Source organism: Candoia aspera, chromosome 1 (genome assembly GCF_035149785.1).
Source record: "Candoia aspera isolate rCanAsp1 chromosome 1, rCanAsp1.hap2, whole genome shotgun sequence".
NCBI classification, from domain to species: Eukaryota; Metazoa; Chordata; class Lepidosauria; order Squamata; family Boidae; genus Candoia; species Candoia aspera.
The window spans coordinates 250,381,427-250,393,882 of record NC_086153.1 but is presented as its reverse complement, the minus strand read 5'-3'; the positions used below and the strand labels follow the sequence as shown (position 1 = coordinate 250,393,882).

At 33.7% G+C, this 12,456-nt stretch overlaps 1 protein-coding gene across 3 annotated transcripts in view; it reads right to left on the bottom strand.

Annotated features, from left to right (window-relative positions):
• Window positions 1-12,456, bottom strand: part of USP47 (ubiquitin specific peptidase 47) — a 57,679-nt gene that overhangs the window by 20,456 nt on the left and 24,767 nt on the right. For 2 of the 3 annotated variants that reach the window (XM_063289472.1, XM_063289474.1), the window contains 4 exons: window positions 10,908-11,057; window positions 2,024-2,119; window positions 1,776-1,928; window positions 1,095-1,262 (listed from right to left, as the gene is read on the bottom strand). In XM_063289472.1, the coding sequence (XP_063145542.1) occupies window positions 1,095-1,262; window positions 1,776-1,928; window positions 2,024-2,119; window positions 10,908-11,057 (567 nt within the window). The remainder of the gene's footprint in view (window positions 1-1,094; window positions 1,263-1,775; window positions 1,929-2,023; window positions 2,120-10,907; window positions 11,058-12,456) is intronic. The other variant, XM_063289473.1, reaches the window with a different exon arrangement.

Sequence of the window (12,456 nt, the reverse complement as noted above, 5' to 3'; positions counted from 1 at the left end):
GCGGGACTGGAACTCTCTGTCTCCTGGTTTCTAGCCTGTTGCCTTAACCACTTTGTGAGACAACTAGCTCCTTTGACTAGAAACAAAACAAAGCCTGAGCATTTATAAGAATATTTTAGGAATAACAAGTTTTTATAAAAATTAAAGATTATTAAATTATCCACCAAAATCACCCTAATTCTAATATTACCTGCTCATTTATTACTTGTATTATTACTTTTAATAATATCTGCTAATTTTTATTTCTTGCCATAACATTTGTATTTTAAACAGCACTTTGCTATGGTACTCTCACCAACAATTGACAACAGAATGTATTCCAGCAAGTTGGGTATGACTATGAAGGCCAAAGCTCTACCTTTTTTTGGTCTGCAATTATTTTACTATTGAGAAGACCCTTCCCTTCCATGCTTGCTGGAAATTGTTCGCTAATATTATTTTCCTTTTCTTTGCATTAGGCAAAATAACTTGCTATTTTAGAAAGTTTTCCTACAGGTGAGATCAGCTAGCGATATTCATTATTCTAAAATCATGTAATTCATGTTCTCATTATGGCAGGGTTTCTCAATCAGGGTTCCGTGGAACCCTAGGGTTCCGTAGGAGGTTACTAGGGGCTCCCTGGGAGATCACGATTTATTTAAAAAATTATTTCAAATTTGGGCAACTTCACATTAAAGAGGTAAGTTTTATTCTTTATTTTTAGTATAAGAACACTGTTAATGCATACACATGAAACGAATATAATAATTTTGTAACTTCTGGCCTATATTTGAACCTGAATGAGCAGGGGTTCCCTGAGGCCTGAAAAATATTTCAAGGGTTCCTCCAGGGTCTATTGTCTTTTGTAAAATATGTACATAAATATGAGCACAGTGACATATATTTTTTGAGCCTTATTGGTCTCCCTCAGGTTGTTTTGCAATTAATTGGAAACGAGCTAATATTGCAGTATCAATTTACTGACAAATTTTGGTAAGGCAAACAATATTTTGTCTTACTTTGTAAATTACAAAATAATAATCTTGACTATGCAAATACGGATTTTATCTTTAAAAGGCATACCAAAGTAGCATAAAATTATTTGTATAGAGTACCTTTTCACTGACAACTTTTGAAATTCTTTCAGCAGCACTATTGCTTTCAAGACATATTCCTTCATCAATGCCATCATCATTAGAAAAGTCATTACTCATCTGATCACTGTGACAACTGCCTTCATTCTCTGCTCCACTATCAGTGCAGCTCTCTGTTTGAGGAGACTTCTTAAAACAAGTCATAAGATTAGTTCATAAATATTAAAGATCTGTACATCTTACAGAATAACTGAAATTGTAACACGGAGTGAACAATGCACGCTTGTGTACGACATGAGAATTAAATTCCTCTATAAAAGTATTCTACAGACTTAGTTCAACCATTGATGGATTCTTATGTTCTCGCTTTCTACACACTAATACCTAGAGATGAGCACATTTTACAGATGCACGCCAAGCAAGAATTTCAGGAAATATAAGGCCTGCATACCTCTCCCTATTGCTTGGTACCTTGCACTATTGCATATGGGTCTGTATGCACCCCTAGCAGTCACAACTGAAGTCTATGTTTTATGCTTAAGAAGTTTGAATGGGGAGAGAAAAGACAATACGCAGGAGCTGATCCTGACTCTGTGAATAAATTTCAAATTGATCTGTATGTGAAATAAGTTTACAATTTATAGTCAATTAGGGAATTTTTTGGGGAAAAAAAACATAATCCAAGTGTATACTGATTATTACCTCATCTTCAATATCAATGAATGAGCCCATATCTAGCTCTTCAGGAAATGTCATACGGTCATTAAGTTTTATCCTATGCATAGTGGTATAATCAAAGTCAAATCTCTTTAACTGCAAGGTCAGCAAATAAGGAAAATGCAAGAATCGTAATCCCTGCAAGATATAAAGGAAATTCAATTGTCAATGATGAGTTGCATTTCAGATATGTAAGTACAGCCTCTTCATTATTTAGGTTAAAAGCTGTTTACCTTTCTTGCATCACATTTCTTCTTGCATCGTTCACAGAAATATTGATTGGCACCATCAAGGATCTCAGGCTGAATAAAAGCATGTAGAGCTTCCTCCTAATCAAAAATTTAAAAAAACGTTAGCCTGGATAAAAGACCAGCTGTATGCACCATGCTATATTTAATAACTTGGTATTAAAAATCTTGAATTCTATCAACACAAATAAATATAAAATTCCTCACACAAGTTAGTGAAGAAAAATATATAACAAGTGTCAATTTCTTTTATATTTTCCCTTCAGTAAGCAGCCAAATCATGATCCATAACACACTGTTTATTAAATAATTGGTGGTTCCATCAGGTTTAGATTTTGTGAACAGTCTAAAGCAAAATCTGTTATCTTGCACATCACATTAAGTCACAGCGGCATAGTGAGTCATCCACAAAAGTAGATCAGTTCCAAATCCTCAGCCACTTGATTTAAAGCTGGCTTTATTTTATTGGGATCAGGTACCTAATTAAACATAGCATATATTTTTAATTAACACAATCCTATCCACTCTGGAGAATATTTCCACATTAACCTGAAAATTTAAGATTTAAGCGCTGGATGCAATTCTGTAAGTTTCATTAAATACAACTGGCTTCCTACAAAATATGACGTGAGAAAATTTCTTGCTGTTATCAAACGAACTTGAATGGTTTCTCATCGATTACTAAACTCAATTCAAAGTCTTAGTACTGTCCTATAAAACCCTACCCAGCTTGAGATGCAGGTACTTGCACAGAAGTCCACTGCCATGTCGATTACCCTGATGTCACCTTTAGAACATCCATACTACCTAACCCGAGGCAAGTGATGGGGCAGGAGGAGTGTGTCTGTGTGTGTGTGTGTGTGAAGGGGGGGGAGGTATGTCCTATTTCCAGAAGTCCCTCTCTATAGAAAAGCTTACCTTTTTTCACCAAGGTTTTCCTTTTGGCATTAGGCCAATACTGCTTATCCTTATCAGGTTTATAAAATATATTTCTGGAAGATTTTTAAAGCCGAACAGTGATGATGCTTTTAATGACTGGCCTTTTTCAGCATTTTTGTATTAACTTTCTACCATTTTATCAGTAAAATTTTCTGAAAAATGGATGCTAAAGATATTATTAAAATATCTGAAAAACCTTTTAAAGATGTAAATTACTATCCTGCAAAGCTTAAATGTGACTGGACATATTTTGAATACCTTGCAAAAAGCACTAAATAAAATGTCCATTTAGATTTCAATGCAATAACCCATTTTTTCACAACAAATATTTTTAATAATGAAAATTAATTCAAATAGTAATCAGTTGTATCAAAGATTTTAATGAATATGGAGGAAGGTTAGCGTTGGTCTAAATTCAATTCATATTCAAAATTAAGACATTGAACCAGATTAATGTGAAAGTTGAGAGGAGAGGAGACTGGGTTCATGACCTACTTAAGAACCTTTGCTCACAAAGGTTAAAACAGACACAACATTAGCCTGCTATCAATGTGTAATTTAAAGGAAAATGAAGTCATTTTTTAAAAAATAAAAATTCTGTGATTCAATTCTCTCATCAACAGTTGTTCCCTGGTGTCTAAATAAATGAAAGGGGGCTTAGTTGGGCAGAAGACTCACCAATTGCAAAATGACTGGTGCACAGCTTATAAGATTACTATCTAAAGCATGTTGTTTGATGGATCCCACTTTGGGAGGAGATCAAGGATATGGGAAGGTCTTCAAAAAGCCTCCAATTCATCCCTTCTCCCTCCTTTTCTGAGAACTCAGAGAAGCACTAAGAACAAACAAAACAAAACATTTACAGCCCTTGCTTTTTCACATGGATAAAAATTCTGTCACTACTGAAACAAAAGAAACTCTTTAAAAAAGTTCCCAACTCCAATACCAGAGATGGGATGGTGGTCATGAGGCTAAATAAAGAAATATGCTATTATTTTCTCTGTGATTGCTCTTCAAAACAAACAAACAAAAAATCTAGAAAATGACCACATACTTTACCTAAATACTTTGGAATGGAAAAAATACTTTTTACAAAACAAAATTTATATCAAAAAGGGTTGCTACTGAAAATTCTAAAGTGCATGTAATTTTGAAGTCTGACCCATACCACACACCTTAAAAATCTAAAGCCAACATGCACATTCCTTACACATACTGTAGAAGTTTAGATGATAACTACAACTTAGTATTTTTAGGGGAAATTGGCTAATTGCAATTCCGAAGTTGGGCAAAAAAAAAAAAGCATTTTTTTTCCAGAAATGATATTGAGGTAGGTATACAAAACAAGAGCTATATCTCCTTAATTAACAAGTAAGTCACATGTGAATGACTGAAAAAGTAGGTATGTGAAATTTACGTAAGCTCTGTGTGATGTGCAAGTCAACAAGGAACCATACTGTTCTATATTTATATACAGACAGAGACAAAAAAAGAAGTGATGCTCCTAAAGCTCTTCTAAAACTGGATGAAAATTCATGAATGGTAATGCATTATTTAATGGCTTTATTGCTTACTAAAGAGAAAATGATGCTTCAACTGTTTTAATCTTCTGACTGTTCACTTTTGTAAAAGAAATCTACATAGTTCTTAATAATCTTACTTATCATTCTGGTATTTTTATTTCTACACATTTTGCAATTCTATAAATACAAAACTTGTAGTTTCTATAATCCTTTTAGTTTTATATTCTTAATATTCCATGAAAATATCTCTATAATATATAGTCAGGACCAAGTATTTATTTCCTCAAATCATTAAGTGCAACAAATTAGATCCAGCTATCTGTATTGTTCTTACCTGCAGACTATATTAGTTGAAATTAGTCCCATTGGAAAATCAGTGGAATTAGTGGTAGACTTAATGGTAGGATAAGACCTTTCCCCCCAAACATAATGGGAAACAGTATTTGAATAACACCAATAATGATTTAATTAAAAGAGCAAAATATAACATTAAGGCAGTCTTTATTGTCTTACAATAAAATTCCACAAACTACTGTGATATAATAGGTCTATGCAAACGGGCATTTTACAAAGTATACTGATAGAAGGGAAGCACTTTTTTTGTTTTTGGAACTACTGAAGTAACTGTATCCTCTGAAAAGGTGTGTGTCAGCCCTATACGGTAGAGCAGACTAAGAAACTGACACCATGTAGACTTAAAGCTACTGCTATACTGTAGCTTCTGTTAGAGAATCTTACAAGTCTGAATGTGTTTCTCCTTCTTTTATTTTCATGTGAATTGGGAGAGGGGGGCTGAGGGGTTTTTGTAAACCACTTTCTTGGCCTGGGCTCATGCCTTCTTTATCTGATCATTGCCTTGGTAATGGATCTTCCCTCTGCCCTTCAAGGCCATCCTTTATACTCACTACAGTGTGGCTGGCTGGAAGTTTTTCCTTCTCTCTTTCTTCCTCCTCCCACCCCCACGTGCATGTAGACAACACATCTGGGATGAGAAGAAAAGTGAAGTGGCTTTGGAGGACACAGCTACTTTAATACTTTTGGGACAGGTACTTTGCTCACATCAGTCTGCTTTCTGAAGCATCCCTTTCAAATGTTTTTGAACAACCTTATTCTTTTTAAAGTATAAAGCATTATGTAGGAAGCAATCATTATGTGTTCAACAAACTAGAGTTTAGAAATTTTGGCTTAACACTGTGTTAAGCTGCAAGATTTGTCACTTCTGGCTATTAGCAATTGCATCTTATTTCTACCATTTTTCCATGATGTTCAAAGTGGCACTTGGAAAGTCTAGTCAGCCTCCTTTCAGACCAGATCTAAATATGCTTAACAATGTGTAGTTAAAGCATCTATAGTATTTTAAAATACTTAAATAGACATATTTCCAAAGCTGAAAAGTTGTTTGTAACCTTTGTTCTGGGTAAACTTTTAGGCAAGCAAATAGATTGTTCTTTAACACCTGTCAGACTCAATCCTTATATACAGCTAACCTTAGTCATAAATCAACAACTCTTGTTTGCTTATTCAGAAGCTGACTAATTCCTATTCATGAGTAAAATGTAACCATTTGGCTGCTTATCTTACGTAACACGAGAACAAGAAGGAGTAAAATAATGGTATATTTTGGATCTGCTTTTGTTCAACCTGAATATTATCATTACGATTAAAAGTTTGACTTGTGTGGACTTTCACCCTAAGTTAGTAGGCTGTACTTTTCTATGAAGCTGACATAGAAAAGTATGTTGTACTTTTCTATGAAGTTTTTTTCATGACTCCTACTGGTCTAAGAAGGGCATTACAAGCTCCTATCAATCAGAATTATTAAATACTAATTAGCAAAAGATAAGGTCTTTTATCTTTGCTATGAGTCCATTTAAATACAAATCACAAATAGATGTATTTCAATCCTGTATTTAGGATTAAGTGTACATTTAGAATTAAAGCTAACTAAGTTAGCTTTATAAACATCTGGAGTATTTTTTTTTTCAAGTTACAAAAGGATAAAAAATTCAAATTAAATATGCAGATAAGAATACTTAATGCAGCACAGCTGCTATTTTAAAAAAGAAAAAGTCTACTGTATTTCTTTGCAACTAAGGTATCCAAGGCAAAAGTAATGACCAGTTGCTATATGACTGCTGTATATTTTCACAAGGATTCTGGCTCATTAGAGATGGTTTAGGCTACATTTTTAAGAATATTCTTTACAATCCTCATGTGTTGAATGCAATTTGCAGTCTTTGATGGGGAGAGCTAATGCTTGAGCTTGCATCTGTTTATTTAATCTGGGGCTTATTTTTTTCCCCACCTTCAACTTTGTTGAGCCATTTTCAAACAATCTAGAACTGAAAGGACAATTATGATACTATAGGTTCTTGCCTGAGTTTTCACTGGCACTGCATACAGCAGAATGCATTTTCAGACATGACATTTGGAATTTTGTATAAAACTCCAAAAAGATTCAAGTGTGGTTTCTAATTATGTCAGAGGGTTCTAGGATGAGTTTTGTATTGCATGTTATCCTTTTAATTTTTTATCTACAAAGCAGCAAAGAGCCTCGAATCTGGTCCATTTTATTATGGACCAGATAAGTCCATAATAAAATGGACTTAAGACGCTTGTTCTCAGCGTCTTAAGAACAGGTATCAACATATTCCATTTTGTGAGTATATGTGCCCTTAGGGATCATGTTAGATATAGTGAGGCATATTCTCTGATATTATACTACAAAGACACTCACTCTTCTCTACTCTTTCTATTTTGGTGAATATTGCCAGGCAGATTCAATAAATGTTATGAACCTATTAGGTTAGAGTCCAGCATTTATTGAAAAAGATAGCATGTTCTGTATCACTGCTTTTAAGATTCATCATAAACTGTCCAACTGTCTTGCTTATTACTATATGTTCTGTATTTATACTGATGCGTGCTAAATGGTTTGATGATTTTAAGTTATCATTATCTCTGTCCATGTATTTTTTATTCTTTGTGCTTAAAATCAATCTAAAATCAGTCTAAAATCAATATATCATAAATGCAAGTGAAATGCAAGTGAAAGCATTTTGTAAGAGTGTAACATATTAAGCCTATATTTAAATAAACTTTAAATTTAGGAATAGCATTTTTACTTAAGTTACATAGACTCGACTTTGAAGATATTTTAAAGAAAAAGTTCCATCTGGGTTGCAGTTAAGCAGACTGAAAATGAAAATGCTACCAATAATAGTGATATTTTCAACAGTGGAGCTATCTGTGCAGCTATGCATCCAACTACTGGGCATGTACAAAAGTACCATTTGGATTTCTCTGTTATGCCTGCTGATGTATTATTAACCTAATCTAGCAAGAAATTAGTCCCTCTTAAGATAACAGTATTTTTTTTAAAATTACCTCTATATATCTCTTTGCATGGAATACAAACAAACCCACTGTAATTTCAAATACAAATAATAGTATAGCTATACTCTGGTGGAACAAAATGATGACAGCAGAACAATGAAATAAAGCATTTCTTCAGATTAACAAGATTATCCTTAAACCCAAAGTTAAGGTCTTTATCCTTAAACTCATAAACTCAAGATCTATTTTGAAGAGCCAGGAATAAACAACTGAATATACCTAGATCAAATTAAGTATACAACTGTACATTCTTTCAAAATTCTTTTCCTTTAAAATACTACTAGATATTGTAAATATTTACAGTAACAGAGACAGTGGCTGGATTGGCTTTTGGGAAGGGGCAAGACAGACCAGTAACATTCATTCTGACATGTTTTAAAGAAATAGGAAATCACTTACCTCTAACTAGAGTTCTTTCAAGGTAGTATCCTCCATAGATCCCCTATTTTGGATAGTGCCGTCTGTGGCAAGTCCCCTCAGAAACACACCAGCAAGATTGAAAGAGTTTTACAGTCCCTTCCACAAGCCCTATTAGCGCATGTGTTGATCCAGTTCTGATTATTCTGGTCTCTGAGTCAAATCCTTACTTACTCTTATTAATGGAGGATCAATGGAGGATACTACCTTCAGAGAATTCCATTTAGAAACAGGCGATTTTTCCTTTCTCCAAAAGCAAGTATCCTCCATAGTTCCCAAATGTCGAAAACTACAACTATGGTATTTTTCTACTAGAGGATCAGCCTTGCAATATAATGTAGGAAAAATCTAAAATATTTCAGATCGATAGAATATCACCACAGGTAATTTAGTAGTAGGATAACACACAATTAATACTGATTCTCATGTTCAGATGATTGTTAAGAAAAATAGACAATACTGTCTGAACTAAACAGAATAAATAAGGGATTTGATATCAGGCAAATTTTCAGTAGTTAGGATGTATGAAGAAAAAAAGTATCCTGTATTATTTACCAAATTGTTTCTTTGTCAATGTACAAGCCCTTAACATTTTACCAACAGAAATACAATACAGAAAAAGCAATTTATTCAATTAGCTCCCATTATCCAATTGTATTTATTAAAAATATGAAACTAATCAGAGTATGAAGGCACTAAAATATTCTATTTATAAGAAACACTTTATAGTCATTTTATATATTTCTAAAAAAATAGATATTGAATATTTGCTAAGTTGCATACCAAATTTAATACAAGTTTTTACAAACTTTTCATTTAACATCAGACAGATTATCACAGTCCACTGGCTGTCCACTGGCTGATTAGATAGTAAAGATTCTTCAAGCTGATATCATAGACTAGTCCATGTCATTTTCTTGGCAGCAGGACAGAAGTGTCTGCCTTTGCCTTCTTCTAGGATATTTTTTCAATTTCCTATCTAGCTTACAAGTTTGGTATCTCATGGTGGTCTCTCTTTCAAATGGTAAACAGCTGTAACTGTTTAAATGTTCAAGATTAGCAAAAGTGGGCTAGGAGCTGAAATCTAATTAGGCAAGAAGTTAGCAGTTGCTTGGATTGAAATTCTTGGGGAAAAAAACCTGAGTAACACAAATCTACAAGAACATGTCAGTAAGCATCATGTATCTATCTATCTATCTTGTATCTTAACTGTGAAAGATTATGAAATATACACTCTTGTTTTTTAAAAGAATGCAACTGGAAGCCCAGAGGACCACAGAAATTCTGGGTTTGTTGGTTCAGCAGATTACATCACTGAAATCAGTGTAAACATTTAAAATAATAATTTAATGAATAAAGTATCCTTTCTTTGTTTTTAAAGCTGTCTATAAGCCTTGTTTTGCAACCCAACCCATACAAACTCCTTTTGCTATTGGCCAAAAAATCAAATAAATGTAGTTATACACTGTAAAAAAGCATCAATTCAGGAAAATGGTATTTTAAATCCATTAAATGTTTTAAAATTTTAATGATCTAAGAACCGTATCAAAATAATATGCAAAAAAGAATGTAAAAAATTACAACCCAGACAGGCAGATAGTAGGAAAGCATGCCAGCTAGTACTCTCTTGGAGATAAGGCCAGCTGATGACTTTGGGCCAATCACTCTCTCTCAGCCCTAGGAAAAATGGAATGGCAAACTACTTCTGAAAATATTGCCAGAAAACTGCATGGACCTGCCCATGTATTCATCAGGAATCAGGGCTGACTCAAAGGACCAGGACATAAAAAAACCAAAAACCACCCTTTACTGCTTGCATAGTGCCATCATAGGGAGGTAGATAGGAAGACTGGAGTGATCAGCATGTCTATTTTCAATTCAGAGCAATCTTTCCTATCTCACTGCTATTGGTCACTGTAATCAGAGTAGTCCTAATAATCAGATAAACACTGGTTATCTCAATCTTGGCATCCTGGATAAGGCAAGAAGACCGGAAGGAGAGGTTGGAGAGATCTATATACTGCTCAATTACTGATATGGCAATGTGGGTCCAGTCAGAGAGATACAAGTACAGCAGAAGTTGGTCTCAGTCAAACTGAATGTGCAATAGCTTATTGGGACTTTAGGGAATATTGCAGAAGTACCTAAATACATTCACCTTAAAGTTCTCCTTCCCCCAGTCCATCCAAAAGCATATTTGGAATTCCAAACAGGAATTCCCTTATTTGCTATATCTACCAATTGTTTCAGAATAATTTATTCACCTAAAGCCCATCTAAAGTCCATATTATGTTTCATTCCTTATTTCAAAAGTACTTTTTACTACAAGAAAGACAGAACATGTGTTATTTTATTACATCTACAATGTAAAGATTTCACATGTTACTTGACTGCTTTTCTTTCTCTCTTAAACATGCACCAGTAGGACTCATTGAAGGGTCAAAAATCTTCTATAACTTGCTAGCTGGTTTACTGCACAAAGACGGACAACCCAAGATGGAGTTTCTAGGATGATGCTTACCTTTAAAGAAAGTGACAGTACTGTGGTATTATTATATATATAGATGCAGTAGCATTCAGTTTAACATACACACCACGCTAGCAAAGGCCTGATTGGCGCCGTAAGGCCGAATAACCAGTGGAATATCCAGGTAAGTATCAATCCTCCAGCTCTCGTAGCCGCATTCCAGGCATCTTACATAGTCCTTCAGCTTGCCTTGATAAAGCTGATTTATTAGATCAGCCTGAATTTGAGGAAAAATAATAGTATTTCAGCATAGCCCAAAATAAGATTTTATTTATATTTATGTAGCATTATTTCCTTAAGAATTTAAATCTATCTGGCTTATCTATTCTAAATTGCAAAAGAATACGTTACAAAAGTAGTTCAGGATATGTATTGTAAACTCTACCTTTCATCTTTAAGCTCATTAATGGTATTCTTTAAATTAAAAAAATTAAAAAGTATATATAGAATATATTTGGAACTCACTGCTATTGCTATTCATTACTTCAGCCTACCTACAGTTACTTTCTAAATTGAAAATAGAACTGAATACAAGATTCATGACAGATATTTCTTTATCCCATCTGTCTTAATCATGTTTGATGAAAATTCTGATTATTTCCATTCCAGCTAAAAATAAATGCCTAATTCTATGAAAGCCCACATCAATTTCGTATCTATTCATAAATGCATATGGTTTTTTTTTTTTTTACAAAAAAGTCATATTCATACATAAAAATACACATTTTGAATGTATTTTTTTCTCAAAATGCATATGCAAATATATTTTACTTAAATGTATACATTTCAAAATGTTTTTTTGATACATTTTTGAACTAGGCAGGAAGTACTGGACATTTAGTAAAGATTGGTGTAATGGATCTATACAAGAATGGGAAAAGGAAAGTCGTAACATCCAGATTTAATACTGAATTATCCCAGGCTTCCAGGCCCCTCTCCAGTTCTATTATGTGCTCAAGCATACCAAGTCCATGAAGTAATCCGGATAATCTAGTCAACTTTTAGGGAGGAAAATGATTTTCCTACCCCTCTTCCATAGCGTGCTGAAAGAGGGGCAAACAGCAGTCCTCTTCCCCCTCAAAAGCAGGTCTATAAAACTAGCAGATACCACAGGCAAGAAATTTTCTAGGCCAACCTTCTTCAAACTATTTCCTGGATGTGCAAACAAACCTTTAGAAAAACTGGAAAACTGAACATGTACCAGGTATCTCCATTTTATCAAATAAAAGGCTCAATGCAGGTATCCAAGTGCAGAAGATATCAAAATTAACCAGTGATCATGCTTCAATAACATTATCAAATACAAGAAAGAGTCATCTCATTTTTTGAACTTTAATAGATATTCAATTAAAACATCTATTGATTTCACAGTGAGATTCAGATGTAACAGCAGCATATAAAACCCCCAAATTATTGTCAGTACTGCAGTGTTTTGGAAGATTCTGTATCTATAGTATTTCTGTTATAAACACAGTATTGCTAAAGTGGATATTAGTTATTTGTAAGAATTCTGGAGTGAAGAGCTGGAATATACCGTATTAACAAATTAATAGCTAAAATTCTTAAAGCATATTAAGTGATAGTATATTTCATTTTTATAGGAATTCCTACAGAAT